Source organism: Chelmon rostratus, chromosome 15 (assembly GCF_017976325.1).
Source record: "Chelmon rostratus isolate fCheRos1 chromosome 15, fCheRos1.pri, whole genome shotgun sequence".
Taxonomy (NCBI): Eukaryota; Metazoa; Chordata; class Actinopteri; order Chaetodontiformes; family Chaetodontidae; genus Chelmon; species Chelmon rostratus.
The window spans coordinates 16,313,710-16,329,648 of NC_055672.1; the positions used below are offsets into that span (position 1 = coordinate 16,313,710).

Consider the following 15,939-nt stretch of genomic DNA (forward strand, 5'->3'; position numbering starts at 1 on the left):
AATGTATATTGCAATCTTACAAGTCCTTGAGGAGTCAGGTGAAACGTTCAGGTTTGTAAACTTGGAGGACACACTCTTATTAGTTCAACATCTGAAATGGAATGTCTGACTGTGATTAAGTACGTTCATCCCAAAGTGCATGGAAGCCTTTGATTATTTGATGTCAAAGGTGTGTAAGAGATGTCTTTGATACAGATTTAGCTTTGTTCTTTGGCAAACTCTGTTGAGGTACCTTTTCAGATCACAAAGTAGTATGCATAGACACACAGTGCTTATGATTTGTTACACACGTGCATCAGCAAATATGATGATGCTCCACCATGTACAGCTGTGGCCAAACCTGTTCTCTCCTACCGTACCTTGTGTGTGCGCACCAGTTTGGGGTATAGAGGGCGTGGTGGTGGCAGGCTGGAGCTGTCCACACACAGAGACGTGCAGCAGTTGGCAAATAAAGATGAATTCTGTTGTGTTTGGCAGCGGTTCTCCGTTCATTATTTTCCACTTTGCCCAGCGCGCATCCCAGACCTCAGCAGCTGCTTGTCATGTAAAGACACTCTATCAGGCCCTGACAGCTCCTCCCATGCACACACATGCGCACACACACAGCACGCATGGCTCATACACACTCCACTTGCGCTCACACCCCCCACTCACAGTCCTACATATGTGGAGAACATATGTAGTGATCTGTCTCACTACCAATCCACTCAGCAAAACTCTTTGCACACTGCGTTGCTTTCTCATCCCCTCTAGTTCTCACATCTCTCATCTGGTGTCAAATCAGTCTTCCTATTCTTCTGTCCTTCCCCTAATTTGGTTGAGATCAGCCACATGTCTGCTGTCACACTTGACTTTTATTAGAAAAGCTCTGATTCTGAGACCCAGATCGTTTCGTGGATTTCCTTACAGCAAAGTGTGTCTGCAGTTTTACAGTCAGACCTGACACTTGAATGACGTTTTATCTTATCTAGGTTGTGGTCAGTTTGTCTGTTGGCCACTTTCCTGTTTTGGAGAACATGTTGACATCAAAAGGGTTCAGTTTACATCAATGATGATGAACTGACTTAAAAGCAGAAGGCTCTCCTGTGTTGTTTTGAGGCCCATTGTCCTTTGTCAGCAGTCTGCACTGTTCCTTACTGTGCACAGGATGTATTTGGTCCTACTCTGCAAAGCACTGAAGTCAAGTCTTATAAAATATTGAGAGAAGGGGTAATAGTGAATAGACATGGTCTTGAATTACTCTGTGGGGCCATAAAACAGCTACTGTATGATTATAATACTGTTTTCACATTTACTCTTCTGACTGTTACTGAGTTAACAGAAAAAAAATGCAGAGAAAGCACAGCTGTCAGTTTCACTTTCTCACCATGTCAGTGCTTAAGAAAGGCCACAGTGTGGAAAGTAGAACTGAATAAAAGTAGAAGAAGGGGAAATGGGTGTAAATAGGAAGTTGACAAGGGTCACCTTTGTTTGTGCTCTGAGCACAGACTGTTTGCAGGGGGTAGCTGCAGAGACACACACACACACACACACACACACACACACACAGACAGACAACCGGATGTAGCTGCTTCCACTGTTGTCATGTGACCAGGTTTGTGGTCACAGACGAGGAAGCTGCAGTGTCCTCCTGTCTAGAAAGAGCATGCACTATGTTAAGGATGTGCATTGCAGATGTGGAGTTACTTTATTTCTTGGTGCCGCATCTCTGTGACAGTCCTTGTAAAAGATGTATCCCAGTGTAGAAGAAGATCACAAAAGCCTCACACAAACATGCTTTTTTTTCTTTCAAACACTGCTTAACTTCCACCTCTGGAAAATGTCATTTTTCAGTTTTTGCAACATCATAGTGGCCGTTTCACTCATCTCATGAGGGGTTTAGACCTCTAGTGTCACAGTCCTTCTTGAGCCCATTTACCACTTTGTTTGTTTTGTCTGGCCTCACCCCAGTGACCAAACAGATTTGTCCTTAATATCACAGTTTCATAATTCAAGCAAGTGGCACTTGCTTACAGAGTTCAGTGACTGAGAATGGTGAGCTGGCAATCTCGTCTTCCCCACCTCCATGTGACTGAGGCCACCTCAGTGTGGGAGAATGTCTAGCTGATACACGCCATGCCATGCGCTGCTGCGTCACGTATGACCACCCATGCTACTTCTGGTGGGCGCTGTGCGTCAGTGGAGCTGGCAGGAAAAGCCCAGAGCCTTCCAAACTGGATGTTGTTGTAATCTGCAACACACAAATACCTGTCACTACCCACAAGGCAGTGTACACACACAAATGTATTTACACACAAGCACACACATGCGTACACATAAACACCTGTCTCTGCCCATCAGAGAGCCTGAATCCTATAATGTACAAAAGATCAGTCTGGAAGTAATTTGCTGCATTCCTGCTGTTCAACCAAAACTTCTAAACTGAAAGTTTAGTCTCCACCTATGAGACAAGCATGTGTGTTGAGCCTCCGTCTGGTGTCATGGTGTCAGGTAGGGGGCTCATTATGCTGTCTCTGCATTGTGCACATACTGTCCTCACTGCCGGCTGGCATGAACTATAGCTGGGGGATATGGGTCAGCCAAAACCTGACCACGGAGTGAGGCACCAGCTGGGGCCCAGCTGAGGAAAACAAGGCTTGGTACGGAGGACTCAGGAGACTTTCTGGCTGCAGTGTGAAAGATTTAGGCAACTTATGTTTGTGTTGAACAGGCCCTTGGTTTAACTCCCAGCTGATACTTGCATGGCTACATGTACTCTTAAATAGAACCACCTCCATTCTTAGATTTTATGCTGAAGTAAGGACGTCTGGTTCTCTTGAAGGCCTATGATAAATAACACTGTGCATGTGGACTCTCTGGAGACCAGCGTGCACGTGTGGGTGACTGATGTGGAAGTAGATTGGTGAGGCTTGTAGTTTAAAACAGACAAACGGCTCATCACGGTAATTGTGTTACATTGAAACAGGCATGAGGGAAATCCACCAAACGGATTCCTGCCAGTGTGTATTTCAATTAGGACAGCACATGTCTGATGGCTGACAAAGTCGAGCTAATTTCTAAATGAGCTACGTTTGGCGTGAAAATACTTACGCTGCAGAAAACATGATGAAAAATCCCCTCCTGCACCTTGATGAAAAATGTAATAACATATTGGACATCTGCTGTGGATTGAAGACTTAAGTATATTGTGCTCTAGGACAGATGTTTCCTCTAGTGTGGTGATTGGTGCCACCACCTTGCCAGTTGCAGTAAATCAGGTGTTTTTGTACTTGGGTGTTTGCTTTGATTTTAATGGCTTGATGCTCTGCTGGAAGGTGATGCACAGACACAGCCTTCATCCTGCTGTATGAGGTCAACTAGAATGTTCAGGTTTGTTGTAGGTGTATTTTCCTTTCCTCCTCACCCTTTATCTTTACAGAGAAAAGCTATATGGAAACATCCTATTAGAGTTTGCTGCTCGTGTTGGTACTTTCTCAAAAAGAAATGTCGAAATGAGGCAGGAAGAGGAAGTTCATAGTTTTGAGGTGTCAAAAGTGACAAATCTTGAAAAGTGAGCCAGTGATGTAAATTCTTGTCCTCTCCTTAAATATTTTATAAGGACATACACTGAGCAGAGGAGACTTAACTGGCTGCTGTTTGGTCTGTCTCAGACATGATCTGTTATCATTTTCATCAGTCAGAAGGGTTTGTGTTTGAAGGAGGGTAACAGAAGCTCATATTGACAGATCTCCTACCTCTCCCCTGCAGACACACACACCCCCTCTCCCTCACACAACCGCCACACTTCTGTGTTGGAGGAAATGGGGCAATTAAGGACAGCTTGCTGCAGCTCTGCATGGGGTTAATATGCAACTCCGTAATTAAAAATAAATTACACTTTTCCTGTATAAATATTCAAGACGCTCTCCACTGTGTGCCACTGCCTTGTTATGGTATGTAAGCTATTTTTTTCCCCCCGTCTGCACAACATCTGGCGCAACATTTCCTGAAGCATCACCGGAATAAATTGAGTTTTGTCTGCCTACGAGAGATTCATTTGTGTGATGCTAGTGTGTCTAAGTGAATGGGATGGACATGCTTGGCTTGAGGTTATGGGTGTTGTCTAGAAAATGGGAATTGTGGAAAGTTTTATTTGAAAATTTAATTGAGGCTTTGGCAAACATGTTGTTGGTGTTACAAAATGATTGATAGGAAAAAAAAAACAGAAAGATGGTTACTATCAACTACATTTGCAGTTATAGCATCTAAGTTTTAAAGGTAATCTCCACATATTTTACATGTCAAAGCGTTGTTACAGGTCTTAGGGAGTGCTGCTGTATATGTGATGTGAGGCAGCGTCAGTTGGAGCTCATGACTAGAAGTTTGAAAACGAAAAAGAATCTGTTAAAGAAAGAAGTGTGCTTACCAGACACCCTTAGCATGCTCCTCATCTGCTTGAGGCTAGAGGCTCCAAGCTACATTAGCCACTATTAGCATAGCACACCCAAATCTCCAAACAGACTATCAAAGGTCAAGTTGCATTGTGGGTAATATGGATGCCAATAAAAAATGAGGTGTCTGGTTCAGCTGCATCGATTTTGATGCTTTTTGTTTTCAAATGTCCATCTTGTCCAACAGTAATGTAGGAGTGCAATGATAAATCTTTCAATGTCAGCTGTATGTCAAAAGTTCAAGTAGACAGAGTAAACACACTTTCTTGAACAGAGCTTTTTCCCCTTTGGTTAGCCTTCATCAGCCTAGATCCTAAGTTTTCTCTCGCCAGTTCACGGAAACAATCAGAGATTAAAAAAAGTTTTTGGACAGTTTGAATGTTCCCTGAGAGTCTACATTGCGAGTGACTGCTGGAAAAAAGGACAGACGGGTCGGGGGAAAGGGTCCTGACTCCTACTAAAACCACCATTTGTCCTGCAGCTGACCTACACTAAAGAAAAGACCATGACAAGATGGTCATTTTAGGGAGCACTAGTGAACAGCATAGTAATTAGATTGCAGGAAATGTGTTGCACCGCTGGGAATTAAAAGAGAAAGGACAACACTGTTTTGTCATTAATCATGAAACCACAATGTAAACAAAATGCTTGTGCATTGGTCAGCATTTTGAGAATGTGAAAGCATGCAAAGTTTATCAATTAAGGTTTGTCCGTGAACAGAAAATCTCTATTAGTTTGTCACAAGCTGATTTTTTATTTTCTCTCCTCTAACTGAACAGTCCTTTTTTTCAATCTCTTTCTCATATCAGGAGAATACATCAAGACCTGGAGGCCAAGGTATTTTCTTCTGAAGAGTGATGGTACATTCATCGGCTACAAAGAGCGACCGCAAGATGTTGACCAGCTGGAAACCCCCTTAAATAACTTCTCTGTCGCACGTGAGTATCTGCTTCAGAGAAACCACTGCATTTTTTCCCCTCTGTTTCTTGGCAGCTTGTTTTAGCCTTTTTACTGTTTGCTGCCTTCTTGTTTTTACTTGCATTGTTGTTACAAATATGTTCACGTACTTGTTTTGATTTTACATGTATCTCGCCTCTTTGTCCACCCTCAAAAGTAACTGTCAACAGGAAAAAACTGTTTATAATATCATGCCTATGTGGTAAAAGTATGAAAGTAAGTCATCTCTAATATTATGACCACTTTATCATTGTATGCCACTTTAAGTTATTATGAACATGAACATTATGACATTAGTGAATTGGCTGTCGTATCATCTGAACTGCAACACTGCAAGTTTCTTTCAGTAGGGACACCCCTCCCAGGCAAAGCTCTGCCACTGAATGTGCATGCAAGATGTCTGGCTCCCGACATTAATACATTGGACGTCATTCCTCATCTCTGTATGTGTCTTCCCCAAATTCTCAGTTTTTATACTGTGACAGAAAATAACAACAACAACGAAAAAAAATGCCCGGAGCAGCTCTGCCCACTCCATCTTCACATCAGAGGAAAGTTACTGTGATAAGCTGTGCAGATGACTGAACACAGCAATTAGACAGCATACTGTTTGTTTAACAAAATGTTTCCTCTCCGACACTCTTGAGTTATCGTGGCTATTAGCCGCCTGATTTCGAGTATTTATCTGGGCTCAGCTCTGAGGCTCTGCTTCCATCAGCAGTGGCTTCGGTTTTTGTCACCACTGCGACCCCACCGCAGAGGACACATGGTGTGTCGCTGCTGACGGGGCTGCTGCAGCTGGATTACATATTCACCCTGATGGAGCCATGTTGGATCTCAGTGGTGGTCCACTCCCCCGTCCTCCATCTATCAGACAGAGGCCATTTTGTGTCACGTTCTGACATATTTGCTGACATGTTTCATTTGGGAACAGATGTTAATGTGAAGGAGGTGCAGATGGAAATCTCTGCTTTCTAGATTCTGTTATTAGACTGTTGTGAATAATTGTTTTGCAAACTGCTTACAAGACAATTATTTGCTGCAAAAGTGTGAGATGTGTGGAGGGAAGGGATGTACTGATTTGCTTTTTAAAGCAACAGTATAACTATTATACCTTAAAACAACATCTTCACAATCATTTTGATATTACATGGAATTATAATAGGAAGAATTGCACCTCTTTCATTCTCACCCTGCACCCCAAACACCTGTTCTTGCACTCTGTAACTTGAATGGAATGGACACACCACCAACTATGACACTGAGTTTGATGAAACTTGATCGTATTTTATGGAAGAAATGTTTTCTGGTTTTCCATCTGATGTCCTCTGGCTACTCTGCCTCAACTCTAATGGACAGATGGCATTACTTGTTGCTAAAGTAACCATAAACTGCTACTAACTGTAGCTGCCATTAGCTAGTTAGCTCAGTTAGCCGTGCAGGTGTCTGACCACTAGCCCAGGAGCTTTGGACCACTGGTAAGAAGAGGTTTTCAGGCCTGGGGACGCCAGAATGGGCACTGGAGCCAGGCAAGCAGGCAACAGAACCATACTCAGTAGCCTCTATGGACATCATGACAGGAGAGACAGAAGAGTACGTTAATGAGAGAGAGCTATGAAGGGAGAAGAGAGAATGACTGTGCAAGAGACAAAAGTAAATCTTTGGCGAGAGCTTCATTAAATTAAAGGTTGCAAGAGAGACGTCAAGCTGGCCTTCTTGCTGTAGGACTAAATTAGTAAATAATGTTAGGTGGCTCGCTAAGTTCTGCTTGATGTTCAGCTGTGTTAGTTGTAGACCCGCTAGTTTTTGATCGTAAAGTAAGTACAGTAATGTAATCATAATAACGTGTACTGCTGTCCGTATTTGCAACATTGCTGTATAAGTGAATTGCACTAACAAACTGTAGGGGTGCCAAATAGCAAGGAATAGCATGCATTTCTTGCATAATGTTTCCTTCATAAATCCTTGAAAATCCATTTTATGTTGGCATGGGAATGTTGCCTATGTGTGCATGTTGCCGTGTAAGTTATACAGGGCATTTTGCTATTTTGAGTCATTTTATTGACAAAATCAATTCAATTAATGGAGAAAATTATTTTATGTAATACTACACAGATTCACAATTATTTTCAAAACCTGTGTTAGCAAGTGTTCAGTTTTAAAGGGGCTGACCAGATCTGAATTGTTTTCCTCCACCAAAGTGCACCTGTTCTTTTCCAAATTGGCCGACAGTGTCTGTTAAGGTGGCAATAAAGATAAATGGCTATAACTGTTGGTCTGTCTCTCCCCTCTGCCCCCCTACACATCGGCCCTTCTCGCCGTCTCCCTTCCCTTTCTCCCTGGCTGTGGTCAGAGTGCCAGCTGATGAAGACAGAACGGCCCAAGCCCAACACATTTATCATCCGCTGCCTGCAGTGGACCACTGTCATCGAGCGTACCTTCCACGTGGAGACCCCCGAGGAGAGGCAAGCAAGAAGCACACACCTCTCGGCTCGCCGAGCAGTAAAACAAAAATCATTCACATGCAGAGAATTTGCCCCTGTTACTACAAAACAGTTTAACAATTTAAGAGCTCTCTTTTTCTAACATGTAGAATCCCACATACACATTTAATCATTGTTCTGCACTTGCACAAGGTCCACTGGCTGTTGGCAGAGCTCACACTTGAAATTGCCTTCCTGTTGATAAGAAGACAATTACGTGATTGGGCTGCTGGGCTTGCATGATGGTAAATGGGCTGATGTAATCTTTCTGCTGGCTGTGCCTCCCTCAGGGAAGAATGGACTAAAGCCATCCAAGCAGTGGCTGAAGGCCTGCAGAAACAAGAGGAGGAGATGATGGACTCCTCTCCAGACCCCATGGACATGGAGGTCTACCTGACCAAAATCAGACACAAAGTGGTACGGTCCATTTTCGCTCTGCTGTGTCTCTTTTCTCTGCTTTCGCTCCACCACCTTAATTCCTCCCCACACTGAGTATATCCCGGTATTCCAAGTTGACCATTACTCTTCTTCTGCACCCTGCTGTGCCTTATTTGCACTTACGCCACTTCAGCCCACCTTCCCTCGCCTCTCCCCAGTCACTCTCTATTTTCCCAACTTCAGCCGTGGGTGGCTTAGCACCAGATAGCATGTCCACCAGGTTTCACAACCCCCACATGTGTCATGACATAAAGGTCCAAGGCCACCGGATTGGATGTCCTCCACACAACCATTTTCAACATTCTCTTTAGCACCGGGGTCAGAGGTTAACTGAGACACAACCACATATAGGCTAAACCATTAGAGGAGTGGAAATTGCACGCTGGGTGAAATAGTTCTTAAAATGCTTGGGTGTTTGTGTGTTGTCAGTGGGATTGTGTGTCCTGGCTAGTTAGAGCATGAGTTTGTTAATGCTTCTGTTTGTAACCAGATGCCACTTTCTGTCCTTTGGCTCTCCAGACTATGCACGACTTTGAATACCTCAAACTCCTGGGAAAAGGCACTTTTGGCAAAGTTATCCTGGTAAAGGAGAAGGCCACAGGACGCTACTATGCCATGAAGATCCTAAAGAAGGAGGTGATCGTAGCAAAAGTGAGTGGATGCCAGTGAGGGGGAGAAAAGACACTGGGGGGGAGGGCAGTGGAGCACATGACTGATACCTAAATGGTTAGCCATTGTGAGAGCTGCACAAACACTCTTTATGGTTTTTTTTTTCTCAGGATGAAGTGGCGCACACACTTACAGAGAACAGAGTCCTCCAGAATTCAAAGCATCCGTTCTTGACAGTAAGGAGCCCTTTCGTATACCTAAACTAAACCTTATTTTAACTCACAGAGATCCTCGGGAGCCTCTTCAGTCTAGCTCAGCAGCATCCATTCAGAAAGAGGCAGTTTTAGCAGGAATGTTTTGAAGAGCTGTTTTTACAAAGGCTGCAGTAGGGCTGGGCCTTTTATAGCAACACTGTTGGTTCTTTTTTTTTGTTTTGTTTTTTGATCAGTTAACTCTTCCTCTGTAAGTCTGCAGCGGGTTGTAGTGAAAAGCTCCTCCAAAAATGTTAAGTCTAAGTGGTGGGTGGAGGCAACACATAATGCGATGTGCTCAGTGCGATGAATGGGACCAATGTTTGCCTCACAACAGTAGTTAAAAAGCCTCAGCACACTGGATACATTATGCTGTTGTTGTTTTTTTTAATTCTCTTCTCATTAGACATTTAGAAATGTAACTAAAGGGTCAAAGCTGCAATGTTCATTGTGATGTTTCATGTTACAATCTGCCAGCTTCCTCTTGAATTAGCTGGAAAACATCAAGTTCTGCTTTGAGCGTTGTGCTTCTCTGTTTGCAGGGACTAAAATACTCCTTCCAGACACATGACCGCTTGTGCTTTGTCATGGAGTATGCAAACGGCGGTGAGGTAAATCATTTTGAACCATCACTTGTAGGTCTCAGAGAATCAGAATACTTTACAACTTCAGCAGTGTTACTGTTCCTCTTTTCTCCGGACTAACCAACTACCTCTTTCATCTGTCCTCTACTTTCCTCACCGCCAATCTCCCCCATTTCCCCTCAGCTTTTCTTCCATCTGTCAAGGGACCGCGTGTTCTCAGAGGAGCGGGCACGGTTCTACGGTGCAGAGATAGTGTCAGCGCTGGACTACCTGCATGCTGAAAGAAACGTGGTCTATCGAGATCTAAAGGTAGGCGGGGACGAGTCCTCACTTTCTGTCAACCTAGCTGTCAGCTTCTCTCTTCTGTCTTTCTCTCCACCCCTCCCTTCCCTCCCCCCTTTCCCTGCATTTCTCCCCTGGCAGGATATAAATAGGGTTTGCCTCCATCCAGATCAGTAGCAGTGGCCAGGGCCTATTGATCTGCCTCCCCCAGATCAGACTCCAGACCTCACTGCAGCTGGAGGGAGGCTCGGTCCATACGCTTATTGCAACTAGACAGAAATAACCACCAGTCCTCTTTGAATGGATATCCACCACCTCCCATTATAGTATGCATACATTGTTCTCAGTGGGTGCCATTTGTGCACGATTGACATCATTTTATATGGTGGCAGTACAGCACCATCAGTTAATAAAGAGAACATGTCCATCATTGTCTTAAAGTAAAGAAGCTGCATGGTTTCAGCTCCTTTTTTCTTTAAATAGTTGTTAAACACAACTCTGATACTCTGAAGAGGGGCTTGGAGATGGATACCTCAGACTGATGAAGACATGTTTGGTTTTAGGAGGGCTGTGGGGGGTTATCAGTGTTGCAGTGGGCATCTGTAGCCCTACTACTTCCAGCTGATAAAACGAGTCAGGTCAGCACAGCACACTCTTTTATTCCCTCCCTCCTTCCCTCCCTCTCTCCCTTGGGTTTATGAGGCAGGCTCCCAGCCTGCTAGGGTTCTCCTGAAAATGCCAGGGTAGCAGGATTGGAGGATGTGCTGACTCTGGCCGGGCGCTGCTGGCCACGTGTGAGCTACAGCTGCCAGGTGACTTTAACTGAGAGGGAGAGAGGGAGGACACACTGATATTAAAAGGCCATGCAACCTCAAGTCATGACACTGCATGATGCACATCCATAAGGGCTTTAGGTCAGTTTACATGTATATGTAATCACTAGGTACGTTTCCATCCACCTGTTTTTCAGGGAATTCTCAGTTTATCAGCTTTTGCAAAAACGTTTTTTACTGCAGTGGAAAAGTAGGCATGTTGAGAAAGAGAAGGTGTGGTAAACAGAAGAGATTTTCAAGAAGATCTTTGTCGTGGTACTTGCATCAGTTCATTCTGCTATAGAAAAGGAAGGCATTCTTGACATGCTACCATTCATTGTTTCGTGTCTCCAGTCTACTAGAAAGCCATAAAATTAAGACTAAAAAGAGGAGAGGTGTGCAGGTTTCCCATGATGTTCTTGGTTTAATTTAGGGTGAGGGAGCAGATAAAAACATGTACACATTGTATTACGTGACAATTAATTTAAAGACCAGCTAGTTAGTGTGCTCATTTGATTGTTACCGTGTCACATCCTCTTGAATCTTGAACAGATATGGATCGAGATTTCATTTTTGCAAAAATTTCACGAATTCACTTATACTTGCCCAATAATTTGATGGAAACATAACTAATACTGGTGCCTGTATTTTGTACAGTCACGAATTAATATTCCAATCACCTCCCAGAATTCTTTGCTTGTTAACGCCCCTAAACAGTGAGTAGTTTTATGATGGCGCTAACATCAGTCTTTTTTCTCTTCCCCCTCAGCTGGAAAACCTCATGCTGGACAAAGACGGACACATAAAGATCACAGATTTTGGCCTGTGCAAGGAGGGGATCAAAGATGGGGCCACCATGAAAACGTTCTGTGGGACACCAGAGTACCTAGCACCAGAGGTAACCACTACAGTGTCCCTGAAATACTGACTTAACCCTTTCTTGCAACGAAGTCAGTTTTATATAGGACCATACAGATGGGTGACAAAGGAAACAAAAAGATACAAATATGTTTGTATTGGGAGCGCCGAGCTAAAATGTTACTCAATAAACTATAACAAAGGGAGATCGTGTTGATTTGATAAAGAATAACACCATGTCAAGCCCAAAAATGAATTTTAGTCCTATCACGTGTGACATGAGTAGATTCCAAACAAAAATGCAGCGGGTGTTGTTGGACATCAGTGGATGAGAAGCATGTGGAAGAAAGGGCAGCTGTCCCAAATGCCTTTCTAATCTCCAGCTGAAGTCTGTGAGTTAATGAGTGTGCCGTGTGCTCAGGGCAGGGCACCCTGCTCTCATATTTGCTGTATGGCAGGGGGTGTGGCTACACCCTATTGCGTGCAGGTATGACAAGTGTTTGAGTGGGCTGTGTAACCCGATATTGCATTGTGAGTGCTGGCGGCGTGTGTGAGTAAGCACATGAGTGTTTGCGCTTGCCCCTCGCCTGTTGCCGTAAAAATGTTTTCCGGGAGAAGGGTGTCCATGTTGACACAGTTGCTGTATCGTTGTTTTTAGCATCCATTTGGAATTTTCTGGTTGGGGAGGAGGAGGGGTGTTTGGCTGGCAGCGCCTCAGGAAACGTGAGCTTCCGCCACTGGAGAAAAAAAAAAAAAAAGAAGACTACATTGGCTACAGCTGTTGCATGGTACCAGGGGAGCCACAGCCCCACTGCTGCCCCGGATGCCTTGCCTGACCAGGGCAGAGCCATCATGAGCATGTTATCCCCCAGTGCTGCCTCAAAAGAACATGTACCTGTTTTTTTTCTGTTTTGTTTTGTTTTTATCAGTCACACCAAACCTGCCTCTAACCATCAGCTTCAGGCCATAAAGGCAAATGGCGAGGTTGGGCCAACATGTGAATATTTATTCCCTCACACCTGGACAAACATTAAAAAACTGTGCATTCCCGTTGCTTCCATAAACCTTTTTTGAACATTCCTCAGAGTTCCCCACCTGTCCATCCTGAACTCTGTCTGGCCCACTTCGCTCCTCCACAGAATAGCACAGTCTATGACAGCTCCAGCCTCGGCAGCGGAGAGCAGGGAGACATCAGGGGGCGTAACCATGGCAACAGGGTCGCTGGCGAGCGTCTCCATGGAGTGCGGGCCAGGCAGTGTTACAGGTTGTTCTGCAGTAAACAATGACCTTGTTGTGTGTGCTGCACAGGAATGCTGTAACGTCTGGGAATATTCCACCCAGAGCAAGGGGGAGAGAGAGGGAGGGAGGGAGAGAGAGAGAGGGGGAGAGGGAGGAGAGACCCGAGACCCAATCTGCAAAAGCCTGACCAGTTTGTCTCTGGAGTGAGGAGTGGGACAAATTCACTTTGTCACTTTTATTAAGTAGTTAGACGAAGACAACCATCATTGGCTGAGGGAATTAGCTTTTAGGGAACATCCACAAAGAAAACTGTGGACAGGTTTAATCTAGCTGCTGAAACTGATCAGGATTCATGAGTTCGAAAGATTAATGGCTGTCAGTGCTGAATTTTGTGAGGGGCGGGGAAAAAAGTATACAGAGTGGGGCTCCAGAGCAGCAGCAAGTGTTTGTGCTTTTATCTGCGCTCTCCTCCCCCTCTCCTCCCCCTGTCTCTGCTCCTTTGGGGCAGTGTAACAGTATTAGTTTGGGGCTGAGGCCCAAGCAGCCAGGCAGGCAGGCAAGAGGCAGGCAGTCCTGGTTACGTATATGAGGGATGAGCTTGGCTCCTGCGCTCCTGGCAGCTTCACAGCTGTGGCGCTCTTCTACATATATGGGGCAGCTGCGGGCCCAGCTGTCGCACGGTGTGAATCACACGACAGCAGCGCTGGAAATAGAGACGGCCCAGTAATCCTAGCCCCACACCGGCTTCACGTTACTCCCCCTGCCCTCCCAATCCTCCTCCTCGATGCTCACCACTCACCGCAGCGCCAGGCAGAGTGCCCACAGACACGCTCGCGGCTGCGTGCACGTGCACACACATGCAGTAGTTTTGTTCCTTTTACGGACACATTCGTCCATCTGTTTTCCAGGGCCCTCTCTCGGCCTGTGCACTGTTGTGTCCATATCTAATTCTATTAATCCGCCCACGTCTTTTTACCTAAGTGTCTATTCTTAGGTCTGAATTGCCTAGCATCACGCTGCTTGAGGTTTAAGAGAACAGACTGTTCTCATTGTCTTCATTTCACCTTCAACATCCGCCTGGCGAGGTAGAATCCAGTACATGTCCCCAGAGACCTTGGAACAACTCTGCTCAGCAGCACATTAGTCATGCAACAGGTTGCACTGTTTTGTAAGCACAACACGGGAGGAGTTTGTCTCATTAGGAGAAGTCATCCTATGGAAATAATAAGCCTAAATATTTCCCTCTCTGTGACTGGTTGAGTTCATTGAGCGGTTTGTTTGTGAGACTGGTCTGTGTTTGTTGCCACACATTTGCTTATTTAAGCGGCCCACACCTCTGCTGCTTGTTGATCTGTATGTGTGTTTGTGTATGTGTGGAAGGTTCTGTGCTGATTAAATATGCAGGGCTCCAGGGGAAACTCTATCCTTGCTCCTAATGTGAGATGTGAGTCAGTGTTGGCTGGGGCGGCCTCAAAAGTCCGGACCAGGGGGGAGAGCAGGTGATTTGAGGGGGGGTGGGGTGATGGGGACAACCCAGTTGCTTTAGGGTTTGTATATTCACCTAAAGAGCTGCTGTCTTCACAGCCCTCTGGTGTCCAAACACAATCTTATTGGTTAACCCTAAACTGTGGCTACAAAGCAGAAGCAACTAAACCTATTATTTAGCTTGCTGTGCAGATATTCTGTGAAAGAATTTGTTTCAACATATTTTTGGCTATAAGACCGCAGTGTTGTCATCTGAAAATGTCCATAATGAAAGAGCTTAAAATAGCTCATGTGCATTCCAACAGCTGCAATTAATAAACTTCTAATCCCCAAGGTGCTAGAAGACAACGACTATGGCCGTGCTGTGGACTGGTGGGGCCTGGGTGTGGTGATGTATGAGATGATGTGTGGCAGACTGCCTTTCTACAACCAGGACCACGAGAAGCTGTTCGAGCTCATCCTCATGGAAGACATCCGCTTTCCTCGCACGCTCGGCCCCGAGGCTCGCTCGCTGCTCTCTGGCCTTCTCAAGAAAGACCCAATGCAGAGGTGAGCCTCCTCTGCTGCATCCTCTGCAGCAGTGCATCTCAAGGTTGGAGCCATCAAATTTTTCTATTACAGCACATCCTGATTTGTCCTTTTATTCTTATCTTCCAGGTTAGGTGGAGGGCCTGACGATGCCAAGGAAATCATGCAACACAAGTTCTTTGCAGGAATTGAGTGGCAAGATGTTTATGAGAAGAAGGTCTGTTTCTAAAACGTTCACATTGCCTTGTTTCTCCCTCTTTTCCTTGTGATTGTCACAAATGAAAGGATACCAAGCTCAGATAAAGCTCAGATCTCCCCGCAGGGATCAGTATGGTTACATCACTTGAAACGCCACCATCTAGAAACAATGTATATAGTCATCAGGATGACAACTGTTATCAAACAGATTGATGGTGCTGATGTGCTGATATGGCTGTGCGTCTTCTCCCCTCCAACAGCTGGTCCCGCCGTTTAAGCCGCAAGTTACCTCGGAGACGGACACACGATATTTTGACGAGGAGTTCACAGCACAGACCATCACTATTACGCCACCCGGACAAGGTAGCACCAAACCGTACACACCCACACATACAGGATGCTTTACTTCTGCGGTGTTACACAACTTCATATCACCAGACTCCTTAATGTGGCATTTCATGGTGTTTGAATATGAAAGTTAAGCAGATGAGAGCTGTGCACTGCGCAAGACAAGATGAAATGCCACCTAGCTTGTATGATAAATTCCCCTTCACCTCCAATGAGATTTTATTTAGTACTACACTTTCAATTCACTTAAGATGAAAGCAGCAATTCAGCATAACTGAATTAATTTCATGTGAAAACCCTAAAATGATCAGCACTTTCCTTTCTGTTTAAAGTTAATAAATGTAAGCTGTCAGGTTCATTTGCACCGAACAAAATCATTTAGTAAGTTTATCTTGAGTATTTCCCTCTGTACAGCGTTATTGGTTTGAGGTTTGAGT

The 15,939-nt window shown here is 44.8% G+C and overlaps 1 protein-coding gene across 5 annotated transcripts in view; it reads left to right on the forward strand.

Annotated features, from left to right (window-relative positions):
* The window catches only part of akt1 (v-akt murine thymoma viral oncogene homolog 1), a 31,250-nt gene that overhangs the window by 13,815 nt on the left and 1,496 nt on the right, over positions 1–15,939 (forward strand). For all 5 annotated transcript variants that reach the window (XM_041954452.1, XM_041954455.1, XM_041954451.1 and 2 more), the window contains 11 exons: positions 5,240–5,368; positions 7,741–7,852; positions 8,161–8,287; positions 8,828–8,959; positions 9,088–9,153; positions 9,711–9,779; positions 9,936–10,061; positions 11,616–11,744; positions 14,763–14,977; positions 15,086–15,173; positions 15,415–15,517. In XM_041954452.1, coding sequence (XP_041810386.1) covers positions 5,240–5,368; positions 7,741–7,852; positions 8,161–8,287; positions 8,828–8,959; positions 9,088–9,153; positions 9,711–9,779; positions 9,936–10,061; positions 11,616–11,744; positions 14,763–14,977; positions 15,086–15,173; positions 15,415–15,517 — 1,296 coding nt within the window. The remainder of the gene's footprint in view (positions 1–5,239; positions 5,369–7,740; positions 7,853–8,160; positions 8,288–8,827; positions 8,960–9,087; positions 9,154–9,710; positions 9,780–9,935; positions 10,062–11,615; positions 11,745–14,762; positions 14,978–15,085; positions 15,174–15,414; positions 15,518–15,939) is intronic.